Source organism: Rattus norvegicus, chromosome 7 (assembly GCF_021556685.1).
Source record: "Rattus norvegicus strain SHRSP/BbbUtx chromosome 7, alternate assembly SHRSP_T2T, whole genome shotgun sequence".
NCBI lineage: Eukaryota > Metazoa > Chordata > Mammalia > Rodentia > Muridae > Rattus > Rattus norvegicus.
The window spans coordinates 39,035,503-39,051,259 of record NC_141540.1 but is presented as its reverse complement, the minus strand read 5'-3'; the positions used below and the strand labels follow the sequence as shown (position 1 = coordinate 39,051,259).

At 38.3% G+C, this 15,757-nt stretch overlaps 1 protein-coding gene across 12 annotated transcripts in view; it reads right to left on the bottom strand.

Annotated features, from left to right (window-relative positions):
• The window catches only part of Cep83 (centrosomal protein 83), a 109,174-nt gene that overhangs the window by 38,555 nt on the left and 54,862 nt on the right, over nucleotides 1-15,757 (bottom strand). For 6 of the 12 annotated variants that reach the window (XR_015624320.1, XR_015624321.1, XM_087558471.1 and 3 more), the window contains exons 6-10: nucleotides 15,182-15,433; nucleotides 12,940-13,071; nucleotides 5,344-5,458; nucleotides 4,014-4,158; nucleotides 3,756-3,905 (exon numbers count right to left, since the gene is read on the bottom strand). Coding sequence is in view for 10 of the 12 variants with exons in the window: in XM_087558471.1 (XP_087414597.1) it covers nucleotides 3,756-3,905; nucleotides 4,014-4,158; nucleotides 5,344-5,458; nucleotides 12,940-13,071; nucleotides 15,182-15,433 (794 nt within the window). In the remaining 2 variants the exon portion in view is untranslated. Of the gene's footprint in view, nucleotides 1-3,755; nucleotides 3,906-4,013; nucleotides 4,186-5,343; nucleotides 5,459-12,939; nucleotides 13,072-15,181; nucleotides 15,434-15,757 lie in introns of all 12 variants that reach the window. The other 6 variants (XM_087558473.1, XM_087558475.1, XM_087558477.1 and 3 more) reach the window with 3 other exon arrangements.

Sequence of the window (15,757 nt, the reverse complement as noted above, 5' to 3'; positions counted from 1 at the left end):
AAAATGGAAAATACTTACAACAAGGATTAAATTCTTAGAAAAAAATTAACTTTCAGAGAGAAGGGGAGAAAAAGAGCTCACAAGTGAACCATCAAGATGGCTTAGTCACTAAAGGTGCACATGCTTTTAAGAAGGGGCAGAAAGATTCTGTTCTCAGATGCGACACTACAAAGTCAGTTCTCGCAAAGCTAAATTAATGCAGCTGCAAGGACGCCATGGAGTGGGAAAAACCAATAATATGTCTCCTTACTTGGCCAGCAACTATACTGACAGAATCAGTCCACTAATTTGAAAATCTAGAGCCTTCTTAAAATTTGCAATTTGCAGAGGAAGATTCCGATCGTTAATAATTTAATGTAATTGTACTGCACCTCTTCCAACAGTAACAGCCAAGGTTTCGCTGCAGGTTGCTCTGTACATGACCAAGCGGGACTGTGTACACAGTGCAGGAACCAGAGTGGGTAAATGTAATCTGTCCCCCAAACATGGGACCTGCACCTTGATTACTGACTGTTGCTTCTGAACCAAAAGGGGCAAAAAATAGGTAGTTACTATTGTTCCTTTTTTGGTTGAAATCACTTCCAGGAATTTTCAGAACTAGTGCCTATTATTTTTCAAGTTATTAATTTACTTCTGTATGATAATTTACTTTTGGGAGATAGATAGTAAAGCCCTGGACATACACACATAGATAGCTGTGGAGCTAGGGTTTGTGAGGACCCCTATAATCCTGGTACTCAGGAAGCTCAGGCAAGTGGATCATGAGGTCAAAGGATACACAGAAAAGAGAAGAGTTCACACAGGGCTGGAAGAGAGCGCTCAGTAGTTAAGAACATTAGTTAGCTACAGTTCCAGGGGGCCCAGCATCAATTCCCAGCACCTACATTTTGGCTTATAACCATCTGTAACTCCAGTTTTATGGGATCCAAAACCTTCTGACCTTCACAGGTACCAGGCACACATGTAAAGATACATATGCAGATAAAAACATAAAATAAAAACAAACCTTAAGAATAAGAAACTTCAAGAGGCCACAAACCAGTGAATGGATATATTTAATGTACTTTAAAAGTTAAAAAGTTCAACTAAAAATCCTATAACCAACAAAATCATTCTTTTAAAGTGTTTATTTTATAATAAAGTTCATTTTAAAATTTACAAAAATGAGAAAAATTCCAAATAAAGGTGAGAGAGTTTGTTGCCATAAGATCTAAGCAAAAGAAACCTTCCAGGGTTGTTAACTAGGTAAATGAAGCATAAATTAGCTAGTAACTAATATGCACGCAAAAAAAAAAAAAGAATAAAAGCAGCAGTAACAATTGATATATACACAATTATACAAACTACTATTGTAACAGTATTTGTAAGTACAGTTACTAATGGTTTAAAATTAGTTTTAAAATCTGGTAGTCTGGTAACATTGGCTACAATTTCTTCTAGTTAACCTAAGAAATTGATTCACTGGGGAAAACTCAGTTTGGAGTTATATAGTGCACAGATTATAATTTTTGGCATGAACAACAGAAAGGGGTGTGGACAAAAATGAAAAGGAACAGTTTGTTTATGACTTTGCAATTTTGCAATTAGCTGATTTTTTTTTAAAAGAGGAAAAAACCTAACACAAAGAGGACAGTATTTGAAAAGAACAAGGGGGAAAATGAAATTTAAAGACAGAAAAATCACAAAATAATCAAAGTCTTTCTCTGATCAGTAATTACTTTATAAATGGAAACACATTAAAGGTGCCAATCAAAAGACAGGCATTCATAGAATAGAAAACAGTAAGGTTTGCCCAAATCTGCCTACGAGGCATTCACTGTAAACCTGAGGTACCAAGGAACTGAAAAAGAAAGCATGGGAAAATTAACCCCATACAGACAATAACCAGGCAATTTACCAACAATGAACAAAACAGACTAAACCATAAGCTTAGGGTAGACATGAAGGACATTATAAAGTGAAAGGTCCAATATGCTAGAAATATAACAATTAAAAACATTTTGATGTGAAATGGACCTTCAAAATACAGACAGCTGGTCTGAGGAGACGGCTGAGGAGGTAAAATGTCTGCTGCACCAGCATGAGGACCTGAGTTTCTATTTCTAGAAAACATGCAGAAAGCAGACTATATAGCAACACACTCCTGCAGTTGCAGTGCTGGGAGGCAGAGACAGGAGCATCCTGGAGTTCAATGGCCAGACTGCTTAGCTTGAACACCTAGCTCCAAGTTCAATGAGGCCTTCACCTTAAAAAAATACGGTAGACAACAACATAAGGAGATACCTCAATGTCAGACTGTGGCCACCCATATGTATGAGATCTCACAGAATTAAGGGGAGACTCTGTTACAAAACAACAGGGATTTCAATGTTCTATTTTCAACACAGAAAGAACGGGCACCTCCCTGAAAGGAACTAAATGCAAGTCATTCCTAGTTCTAACAGACAATCCCAGACTGAGATTTTGTTTCTATACCACTCCTCTATTACTCTCCAAGAAAAAAAAAAAAAACCAAAGCACCTTAGAGAGCTCGCTAATTACAGACCCAGAGCAAGGAAGGCCAAAGCAAAGTCTAGCTCACTGGTCTTCATCCTGTGGGTCACAGTCCCTTTGGGACTGAATGTCACTTTCACGGGGCTGGCCTAAAACCATCAGAAAACACAGATACTTAATATTACAATTCACAACAGTAGCAAGATTACAGTTACGAAGTAGCAGTGAAAATAATCTTATGGTTGGGGGTCACCACAACATGAGGAACGTATTAAAATGTCAAAGCACTAGGATCGTGGAGAACTGCGGTCCTGATGCTATGATTTCTATGATGCTAGAACATAGGGAAATCCAGATGCAGAAGAGATCCAAAGTCAAACATGAGGTGAAGCTTGGGAAGACAGGGAGGAAGGATTGCAGGAACCAGAAGGGTCAAGACACCATAAGAAATCCCCCAATATCAACCAGCAGCCTGAGCGCACAGGCACTCAGAGACTGAACTGCCAACCAGGGAGCCTGCATGGCACTGACCTAGGCCCTCCACATGCTACAGTTGTGTAGCTTGATCTTCTTGTGGGACTCCTAGCAGTGGGAGAAGGGGCTGACTCTGACTCTGTTGCCTGCATTTGGAACCTTTCCCCTGACTGGAAAGAAGAGGAGGTGCCTTGATATATCACGGCTGGTTGATATCCAGAAGCTGGCCCTTCTCTGAAGAGAAGCAGACAAGTAAATTGGGGGTGGGTATGTAGGGACCATTTTTGGGATATATAAATAAAATAAAATAATTAATTAAAAACAAAATAGGAAAAGCCTCAGTAAGTGGCAGGAGCTTCAAATCTGAGATAGTTTGCATGTAAAAGCACAGTGCACTTCATAGAAGAAAATAAGAATCTACTAGAATTTACAAAACGGAAGGTACTCAGAATCCCAAATAATGAATGAGCAAGAGATGAGAAAAATACATGAGGAAATTTCAACTGAGAAACACAAGTAGCAACTGCAGAGGCAGGAATGAGGAATGGTGCTAAAGGTAGCAGAAGAATGTCTACTGAGAATGGTTAGTCTCAAGGTACAGCGAAGGCAGGTGAAGATCATTTAACTGAAGAGTGAAAAATAATTCTAGAGTGGACTAACGAATCAAAATGAAGTGAAATAGGTTTGATTTATTGTCTGATTTGAAATGCTAACTTCTTTGTCTTGATTATAATAGAGTTACGTTTACACCACTGTGTCGCCAAACCATCTTAAAATAAGAAGGTCACCTAATGCTCTGCAGTTCCCTCCGGGCTGCCTCCTCTGCCGCCTGGGAGGCCCGCAGCTTCTCTTCACACTGATCCTTTTCCGACTGCCTCCAGACATCATGCTCCACTTTCATTTTCTCTAAGTCTGATAATCTGTTCTCAAGTTCTAGCCTAAAACAACAGATGATAATTACGTTAGCAGAACTACAATAAAGATGATCTGAGAACACAATGTTTTTGCAAAGAAGTTTAACACAAACTATGGGACTAAGTGCTTACTTTTCATCTTGCAAGACCACAAGTTTCTGGTAACCTTCTTCCTTGGCAGCTTGTACTTTACGTATTAATTCACGATCTTTTTCCACCAAGAGCACTTTGTGGTGTTCAACAGTCGACTTGAGAATTTCATTGTCTGACTGCAGTCCTAGTGTATTTTTAAAAGAAAAAGAAACTGTATTCAACATTAACATGAAGTTTACAACTGACCCCAGGAAAAGGACAGGTTGTGAGTGTCCTTCCCCAACCGTGACTTGTGGACACGTTCTGAGGTCCTTACAGAACATCAGTGCATCAGAACTTTACCAAAGTAACTGAGAAACAAAGTAAAACTTGGACGTAATGTTATTGTCACTTTTCAAGCAAATATACACAAATCCTTCAAATAGTTTATACACCCTTGTTTCTTTGACTTTTGGGGGACAGAGATCAGCTGAGATGAATGCCCAAACAGGGTTACTCACGTGACTTGCTACAGGGGTTCTGGAGCTACAGCCCCAGGATACGATAATAAACTAGATGGTAATGGTAAATTTGATCAAACCGAGTCTTTCAAAAAACCTAGGATTCTAGAACATATGCTACATTACTAACAAAAATAAAAATAATCACACTTTCAAGCTTATTGAAAGAATTCTCAAATCTTAGTATAAGTATTTCAGAAATAACTACAGAAAATGTATATGTAACCTTTAAAAACACAATATAGCAATAGATCCCAAACTCTCACACTTAAAAAAAATTACTCTCAACTCTAATAATACATAGAACATAGAAATAATCAAAATAATCATTAATAAAAATCAACTCTACAGGAAACAACAGAGGTCAACTCAAGCACAGTACAACTGGAGGGAAGATTTTGAAAGTATTTAAGAAAGAAACTTAACCTCTGAGAAACTTTGATGAGCCATTCTAAGACTAAAAAATGGACTAAAACTGAGCCCACCTTGAACGAGGACTCAGTAACTAACCTAGGATTTATAGCAAATCAAACAAAACTGTGACTGACTCAGCTCCTCACATGCTTTAGCTTAACCACAGATGACTAAGAGCATTTAAAATTATAAACACATAAAGGACAAGCTCACATTTCCAATGTCTGTCTCATTCATACAGTAACCAAGAATTATTATATAAACATAAGTCAGTTCATTAAAGAAAAATCACAGAATGTACAAATCATTCAATATAATAAAAATTGTCCCTAATACTCTAATATTAAAATTTTATTAAGACAGAGGATCTGGAAAAGAACTCAGGCTGTTCTACTTTAATAATTGGAATTTAGACCTGAAAATAACAGAGAAAGGCATGGGAGATTATAGATTACCATCGAGTTCACTTTGGATCTTATTCCTCTCTCGCTCTAGCTCACTCTTCGCTCTTGCAGCCTCCAGTTTGACGTCAGTTATTTCGAGCTTGTTTGCATGTTTAAGCTCTTTCACCTGTTGGTCATTAGAAACTGCAATTACTATTGGGTCCTGTTCTTGTCACTCAGTTCATACCTAAAAGTACAGGCAGAGATGAGAATAATCTGGAAGCACAGGGTGTCAGAACCTGCAACAAGAAGTATCCCAGGGCCCAGGACGGCACGAGTCCAACAGACACCAAACAAAAGTTATCCTTTATCAGGGCTTAACCTTGCCTTAAACATTTTAACTGTACATATCTAATATCTACTGACAATTCAGAACATTTCACAGGAAAGTATTGAAATTGTCCTTTTAAAAAGGAAAAAAGGGCTGGGTACAGTGGCACACTCCTCTACCGAGTACTCAGAAGGCTGAGGCAGGCAGATCTCTGTAAGTTCAGATCTTCAAGGCTACCTGACTGAATCTAATTTCAGAAAACAACAAAAAGGTGGGGAAAAGGGCAAAGGCATTCCAGGTGGTAGGAACTGCATCTAAAATGTTAATTAGGAATGACATCACATAGTCTGCTCTTCAAACAATGAGCTATCCCTTTATTGTTAAAATCATAGGAAGGCTTAAAATCTGTGAGGATGGCAGGGAGTAAAGTCACTGTTTCCGAGTTACCATAGCTACGATGAACTGATGAACCGCCATGACCAAGGAGGACAGAGGCAATTTCTCACACTTCCCTGTCACGGGCCATCCCCAAGGAGTCAGGACAGACTCTCACATAGGGCAGGACCTGGAGGCAGGAGCTGGTGCAGACCCATGGAGGGTGCTGCTCACTGGCTTGCTCCTTACGGCTTGTTCAGCCTGCTTTCTCCAAGAACGGAGGATCACCAGCCCAGGGATGGCGCCCTCAAAAACACTGGGCCCTCCTCCATAAACAATTAAGAAAATGTCCCACAGGCTTGCCTGTAGCCTGATTTTATGAAGATATTTTCTTAATTGAGGTTTCCTCCTCTCAGATGACTTTAGCTTGTGTCAAGTTGACAAAAAGCTATCCAGCACACCGCTCAAAATAGCTGCTTAGCTATTTAAGGTAGAATAATTAACTTTATAAAGCTAATTTTGAAATGAGTTAGGTTAAGAAATAAAAGCAAAGAAATCAGCTCACAGCAAAAGAATTAATGAAAGAGACCTCAGAAGGACCGGTTGAACTTGGAGACTAATGTGTCTGCGTGTGTATGTACAAGTGAGGTAGAAGGGAGGGTGGAAAGCAAAGCACATAAACAAAGTCTGCTTCCTCTAAAGCCCCAGACAAATGTGAACTATTTTCAATACCTTTGATAAAACTAATCCATCACATATCATTTTTAGTCTAAATAGTCCTAGCAAATAATTCTAGTTTATAAGTAGTATTCCTTCATCCAACAAATATTTACTAAATACCCATAATGTGTAAGATACAATTCTAGGAGCTGGGAATATAGTAGCAAATAAAGTTTTGTCTTTCCAATCATCCACACTATTAACATTTCCAAAAACTTTTAAAATTATGTGCAAAGGCAGTAAGAAGGCTTTAACCAACAGATGTATAGCAAAGCTTAAGACTGCAGAATCAGCGAATAAAACTACAACGTACACAGGTGAAGCATAATGTGGGGCAGTAGGAAAGGATAAGCTATGAAAGCCCCACAACAAACAAAGATGAGAGGCAAGACACACATTGGTAAGGGTCCAAGAGCCAAAAAGGATCATCCACAGACACGAGGTTTTAATAGAAGAAGTTTTGTCTGCAAATGGTACTGAAAACTTTGCAAGGAATGTTTCATGCAAAATATGCATCTCAAGAAAACATGTTCTTTACTCTTTACAGTGCTAATCCCAATAGAGAGATCCTTCCAAATCAGTTTACACAGTACTAAATGATAGAGAATAGCAACCTGTAGCTGGCGTTTCTCTAATACTTAAAATTTCTTACTATGCCATAATTTTAAGGACAACTGACAAGGACATTAAAATGTTGAGAAAATATAATATTAAAATAATTACAGTGACATATAATATACACTAATTGCAAAACATTGAGAGTGACACAAAAGTTCACTAAACCACACTGTAATTGCTTTTAATGAGATAACAAATAAATTTTATAGAATATTGATTAGGTTCATGGTAACCTAAAGAAAAACGACATAACGACCTAGTTTCACTATAATGAGGCTGGAAGGCTGGTGCAGTCAGCAAGGCGCTTGCAGCACAGCACCCCGTGACAAGCTAGCATGGCAGGGTGCAGCTGATCCAGTGCTAGGAGGCAGACTCAGACAGATCCCTGGAGCTGGCTAGCTGCCTGGCCAGTCTAGCTGAATCAGAGATCTTCAGGATCAGTGAAAGACTCTCAGATAATTACACGAAGGATACCGGAGGGGTTGCTCAGTAGTTAAGAGCATGGGCTGCAGCTCTAAAGACCCAGGCTCGGTTCCCAGACCGCAGTGGCAGTTATAAGCTGCCTCTGAGCATCTGTGGGCATCAGGCACACATGCTGTTCAGAGACATACATGCAAGCAAAACCTCCATACACAGAGACATAAACTTTTAAATTTTTAATTCTTTAGAAAATTAATTATAAAATATGATAGACAATACCCTCTTTCTGATCCTCACAGGCACAAGGCACAAATATGTCACACATCACATATACATGCAGAGAAAACATTCATGTATACAAAACAAGAAAAATCAAATGTGTTGAAACAACAAAAAACTGAGAAAATAATATACAAGAAAAACAATACAGTTTTAAACTGTGTTACACCAGAAGCTCTGGCTATAAACTCCACAGATAATACTTACATTCTGGCTTTTTCTAAATTATAAGATGGTATAACTTCCTTAATTAATAAAGAAAGATACCTTAACATCAACCTCTGGGTTCTACTCGCGTGTACATTCATGAGAAAGATGTACATACAACATTCAGACACACACACACACACACACGGGCAGGTACCAGGTTTACTTATATTATTTTCTTTTTTTATAAATTTATAAGTCTTAAGTTTTTCCTTGGAGTCATATTTCTATGTTCTTAAAATAATGGATTTACTTAGAGCCAGTAATCGTTAACTTTTCAAAGTGTGTTTTATTTCTAAAATATAAAGATACTATAAAGTATATTAAAAAATGAAGGTGGGTGAAGTTAGCTTAATGAGTAAACTGTCTGCCTTACGAGCTTAAGACCTGCGTGTGGATCCCCAGGCCTATGTTAAAAATCATGTGGCATCCCAGTAATCCCGGAGCTGAGGAGGTAGAGACAGACAGATCGCCAAATCAGCTGTGGCTAGGAAGCGTGTCTCAGAAAATAAGGTGGCGGGGCTGGGGATTTAGCTCAGTGGAAGAGCACTTACCTAGGAAGCGCAAGGCCCTGGGTTCGGTCCCCAGCTCCGAAAAAAAGAACCAAAAAAAAAAAAAAAAGAAAAAGAAAATAAGGTGGCAAACAGCTGCGGAAGATACCCAATCACGACCTTTGCCCTCCACTCCGGCATGCACAAAAATGAACAGGTCAAATATCTGTAGAGCCGTGACCATCATACCCTGTGCTCAGGATCCCAAACACCTTAGAAACCTAAACTTCCAGAGCTCCATGGCCTCGTCAACCTTCCACCAAGCTAAGCCACTGTCTTAACAGACTCTGCCAGAGGCTGGCCTTTATACTGTGCTTTGCATTATGCTTTTGACATTACAGAAGGAAACATTCAGCAACCCAAGACTAAAACAGAACTTTAAATGGTGGTATTAGGTATTTAATAAATGCTCAAAATCTATAAACTGAGAGGGGGCTGGTGTCTGCTGTTTTCCAGAGAACCCACATGGCATTTCACAGCTGTTAACTCCACATCTGGGGGAATCCAATAGCCTCTTTCTGACCTCCATGGGCACAAGGCACAAACATGGCACACATACAAACATACATACATACATACAGACAGACAGACAAAACACTCATACATGTAAAACTCAAAAACTTTAAAACAAAACAAAGAGCTGAAAAAACAATATATATACAAGAGAGACAATACACATTTTTAAACTGTGTTACACCAGAAGCTCTGGCTATAAACTCCACAGAGATGATACTTAAATTCTGGCTTTCTCTACATTATGAGATGGTGTAACTTCCTTAAATAGATGAATCATAGTTCTGAGGAATGTTTTCTGTAACTTAGATTTCTAAAGACTGAAAACCTCATGAAGTAACTTACTGTTCTTCACTGGATAGAAATATCATTTTCAGGCCAATTATGATAAGACCTTTCATCTGAGCCACTGGTACTGGCACAGCTTTGTTCTAAACCTCACATTTACAAATTTAAATAACGTAGTTAAACACACCCCAGGTGTTCCTCTGCACTGCAAACAGCCATTTGCTAGGACTGCAAAATGTTGATGAAAATTTCAAGTTGCAAAGAAAACTGTGACACACATGTTAGAAATATTTTAAAAACTATCCTTCTTGCAATCCTTTTACATATAAAATTTCAGATGAAACTTGCTTTGTCTAAAGTTGAGGGACATACTGAATACTCCATTTATATGCAAACTACTTCAAGTGTGCCTTAAAAACATGGGCAATTCTCAGCAGAGTGCTAATAAACAGGCATAGAGGAACAATACCGAACTGCTGTTTTCCCTCGTGGAATAAGACTATTTATTCTCTAACCTGACAAAGAAAGAACAATAATGAAGTGTATATGTGCAGAACACAGAGAAAGGGTCAGCACACAGGAGAGCCAGAGGACTGGAAAACATTGTGGTGCAACATCCCCTCAATCCCTCTCTTACCCCAAGACATAGAAGCCACCAATGAAGCCCAGCACATCCAATGTCCCATTGCTACATTTACAGTTCCAGTCATCAGGAACCCAGGCAGACCACTCAGGTTTAAACAATGTACTGTAAATACTGAATACTCAATCCTGTTGAACAAAACTGAAAACAATCTATAAAGGACTTGAAGAAAAACCTGAGAATTCCCTATATCCTGAATTTACTACTTTGTGTTTTATATGTTTAGTTGGAGGGGGAGGTGCTGTTAAAATTTTGCTAAATTCTTATCATGTAGACATTTAATTTCTATCTGCTGACACAAGTCAGGTAGAAAGCCACATCACTAACTGATTTCTAGTGGGGTTTATACTATAGAAAGTTGGAAGAATTGTTAGTGATCAACAGAAAAGGTGTTTGTTGCACTTAGGAAATTGGATCCCAATGAAATAAACAGAATGTTAAAAACATGAAATAGCATGTCTAAGGTTACAGTTACTGATCAGTCACAAAATTATACACACACACACACACACACACACACACACACACACATTTTCTTTATATTGTTTATTTTCTTATTTAAGGCTACACTAGAAATAAAATGAGTTAGGATTCAAAATATGTTCAAAGCCCATGATCTCTCCTTTGTATTTCATTACCTAGTCCAGAACGGCATAATTCCTAAACATAAGCTAAATTTAAACCTATAAACTAATAGTATCTAAAATTAAACACCTTAATAACTATGGTTGGGAATGTAATTCATTGGTAGAGTGCTTGGCCAGCACACACAGAAGCATAACTTCCACTACTAATTCCACAAAAAGGGAGGTGGGGAGAAGAAGGGGAGAAAAGGGGAGCTGGGTGCAGTGGTGCACACCTTTAATCCCTATACTGGGGAGGCAGAGGCAGGTAGACCTCTGTGAGTTTAGGGCCAGTCTGGTCTACAGTGTGAGTTCCAGGATGACAAGAAAGAGACTAAGATAAGGGGATTGTTACATGGCTACAGTGAAAACAAAGAGAGTATGAACACCTATACAAAACACCTATTAACAGGAGAGTGGAAAGAATTCTAAAGGAAGGAAGTTCTTGCCTCCAATTATATACCCACTGATGACCCTGCCAGGCTCCAGTGGACAGTTCCAATCCATGTGTCCCACAGATGACCCTGGTTAAACTAAATGGGTCACAAAACAAAATTCAAAGTCAAGATTCCAAGAAAGGGACTGGCAGAGGTAGGGGTGGGGTAGAGATGAGAGGAAGATAAATGCAGGTAGAGGGACAGAATACTCACATATATAAAATTGTCAAATAACAAAATTAATCCATTTAAAAGGGAAAAAGGACAATAGACTGTAGTCTAACTTCACGGTAAGAAATACCTTTCCAGTGGAACCATAACACTTAGGCTGTGGTGACCTTGTCTCTTCTCAGTCTATACACCGCACACAAGCCATCTCAAGAAATTCTTGGCCAACAAATATATAATGGCTAGACAGTGTCTTTAGTTAAAGCACATACATTTCTACTAGGCCACAGTGAATAAGTGGTTTTTTTTTTTTTTTTAACCTTTGAGCCATCCTGGATTTTTAACTGTGATTTTACATAACCTCTCTGACAAACATAAAATGACTGCCCTGATTTGGAAACCAATCTTATTTTCAAGATCTTACAAAGGTCCACAGCTGAAAACAACAGTGTGTTAGGGAATATTTGTTAGAATTTATGACATGTACTTTGTATATAATACCTCATTTAATTTTTCCACAAGTCTACATATATGTTTATGGAAGTACATACCAAAGTTTCAAAGAAGAAATACCAAAGTCAGAGCTAATTAAACAAAAAAACCTTACATTCAGTCTGCCTGACTACAAAGCGTTCTTCCATAAAATACTTTCCTCATTTGAGAAAAAAACTTTATGACATAAAGATGACTTAACAGTCAAGTTACATTTTTAAGGATAAGGATTTTATAAGCAAATCATGGTGTTAAAATTACTGAACAAATATTAACAAGAATCTACTATGTGAGTGTGCTTTCCCAGAGGCTAAAAGTTCTGTAGTGAAAAGCAATGTTTGCTATCATGGAGCTGACATTCAGTTACAGGACAAACTGGTAAGGAGAGACTTTAAAAAGAACAAAAACAAACAAGGACTAGGGAAATGTCTCAGTTTGATGTTTGTGCAAAAATTCAGAACCTATACAGCGGTGAACAGCTATCCGTAATTCTAGTCAAGGGGGTCTTAGGCCCTCTTCTGGCTTCCTTGAGAACCAGACACACATGCAAAGCAACACATAGACGCAGACACACATACAAAATAAATTTTATATATATATATATATGGGAAGGGGGTAAGAGAGGAAATACTATTTTACTATTTGAAGACAGGGGAGTCAGGCCTCTTTTAGGTTCCCACTACAGAAAGGGAGAAAGCAAGGTATGTAACTATGTGGGGGAAGCTCATGAAAAGTAGAGACCCCAGGGAGAATGAGCTCTTTCTAAGAAAGTCAGTGAGGGAGCAGTGAGGCGATAGGAAGGAAGCCTGACGCCGATGGCTGAGGAAGACCTGAAGGTGTTCTGCATGTGTAGAAAACACAGAAACCAGCTGGAAATCATCCCAGTTAAAAGATAAAATGATAGGTCAAAAAATGTTTCAACACAGAGATTATTCGAACACCAAATTTCTTTATCCCTGTGCAGTTGCAAGCTCTCCTGATGAAGCAAAGGACAGCAACTCACCTGACTAGTCAGCGTGCTTATTTCTCGGTCAGCCTTATGCAATTTACTAATTAAACAGGTGTTTTGTTCGTTGCTTGATTGTAGCTCTTTTTCTAGGCGTTCAGCCTGTAGTTTAGCTGACTGCTTTTCAGCCTTTCAAGACAAAAGATTTTAAAATATATTCATAATCTTTCATATAATATTAAAAATAAGCATAATCTAAAATGCCTGTGCAATCAAACACAAAAATTAATTATTCAAAACTTAAGCAACATTAACATGTTCTGAAGTAACTTTTCTTACATGGACCTGTAGAACTCAAATTCATTTCCTCCAGGAGATAAAGTACCTGCATACCTTAATGTGGGAATGCTGACATAATTCTAACATTTTTTAGACTTTCTAGCTATGCAAGAGTATTTTAGAAAGTGGACACGAAGGCTTACAATGCCCACAGAGTGGATAAGGTGCTTGCTACCAAGCCTGACAACCTCACTTGGATCCCCAGGCCCCACATGGTGGAAGGCAAGCACCAAGTCTCAGCAGCTGTTCTGACTGCTGCACATGTGCGTGGTACACAGGCCTCACACGTGTGTATGTGCACACAAGAGAAATGAACATAAAACAGTGGAAAATCCACAATCAATGGAGATTTTTTTTTTAAACCAAAGGAAGGGACAGACAAATTCTCAACTGTCCTGGAGCCTTCGGAAGTACAGGCAAAGAGGCTTCTGACCTTACCACTCAATTAAGTCACTAAATTGTCATAAATTTCCTCAAAGTGATACTCAAAGTACCCTTACCAGAGAGAAAAAACTAAAAGCTTTGAAACATTTCTACTGACAATAAATAAAATGAGTGTTTCTGAACTTACAGGATAAACTTCAGGTTTATGTTTTCTATGCATGTTTACTTTATTAAAAAAGGACTTTATTCAGAAAATAAGTCAGAGAACAATTATTTTCTTCAAATATAAAATGGTATTTTTTGTGTACAACAAGAGCTGTGAAATATTAGAGAAAAATATTATTTGTTGCATGTATATGTCTTTCATTCCATCTGACAGATGATAAAAAATAAATACGGGCTCTTCTGAAAAATGTCCCAAATGAGCCATCACTCAGCTTACCCAGAAAATATTCACTCTAGACGACCTTGGTCAAACTTCACACTGGGACCAGACTATATTCAACTGCAACCTTCCCCTCACTCTGCCACTATGCCAATATATTAAGGAGTGCAAACCGGCAACCTGCACTCTCTTACTGTAAGCTGGCTTAAGTCTGATGGTCAATGACTCTAACCAGCTTAATTCTGGAGATCAACAAGGACTGCCATAGACTTCACCCTCCCCACCCCACCACCCAAAGTGACTTCTATTCTTCAAAACTTACTAACATATTCCATGGACCAGTTGATCACCTCATTGTCATTTTGTATTTTGAAATTGAAGACTAATTACAAACCATGTGCCTACAATTTCCTTCCAGATCAACCATTTCATAACTATCTCAAAGGAGGAAAAACAAACTGACCAGAATAAATGAAAACAAAAAGTAGTATCTGCGCCATCTTAGGCCCCAGAAACTAAGAGGCTTGTCTGAGTACAACGGAGGCCTGAGTGAGTTCCCAGAAGTCCCAGTGTGGCTCTGTTTTCTTCTCTAATGAGCTCAGGGAAAGAATTCAGTAAAGATCTGGATGCATTAGTAGTCAGCTAACTTTATCACTTTGGCTAGAGAGCTGTTTTAAGTTACATATAATATGTCTACTCAAATAGAATTTATGACTTGAAGGTTTTTAATTCTAGTGTAAGAAGTTTATGATTGGGGTTGGGGATTTAGCTCAGCGGTAGAGCACTTGCCTAGCAAGCGCAAGGCCCTGGGTTCGGTCCCCAGCTCCGAAAAAAAGAAAAGAAAAGAAAAAAAGAAGTTTATGATTTCAAAATAATTATTCTTTGTCTTTGTTTTTAGATGACTCTAGTCTTGAAAATTTAAAGGATATTTTTATATTCTATTCTGTGACATTTTAAACGTTAAAGCATTTCACTCAGATGGTGACTCCCAAAGAATGAATCTATGTAGACATAAAGGTAGAAAGAAGCACAGCCAATCAAACCTCTCTTCTTTGCACACACACTTGGGAGGACACGAATGCGTCAGCATTAGATCACCAAGCATTTATTTATGTTCTAAAAACCAAAGGCTTGTCAAGTGCACTTTTAAAACTTATGCCATACTCTACTGGGAAGCAATTAAAACCTTACCTCCAAGGATCTGAGAGTGGCCTGCATCTCAGCCAACTGCCTCACTTGTATTCTTTGGACATTTTCTACCTGAGCACCAGAATTCTCTTTCTCAGCCCTTAATTCTGCTACTTCAGCCTCTAAACTTTTCAATTTCTGAAGCAAATGGGTTTTTTCTCGAACAAGTTGCTCCACTCGTTTGCTATCTCTTGTGGGATCAACACTAAGCAGCTGGTTATGTAGTTCCTCTTTATCCTTCTCCAGTCGTGCAACCTAATAATTGGAAAGGAAGTATATGAGCTCTAAATTATTGAATTTTCAGTCATGAACATGCTTTACAAGTCAGTAAATTAAAATTAAAAACTGCACAACATGTAAGCTCAGGTGTGGAAATGAAGTAAAAAGGAAAAACATCTAAAATGTCACGTTCCTCATTCTGTACTCAGCATGACTCAATTTTAAGGGAAAGGACATTGCCCTATTTTTCCTTCTCTCCCCACAGTGTCTGGCACAGGGCTTAATCAGATGCTGACTAAAATTCAAAGTTGTAAATACTACAATAAAATAATTATTTAAAACACATAAACTTCACAAGCC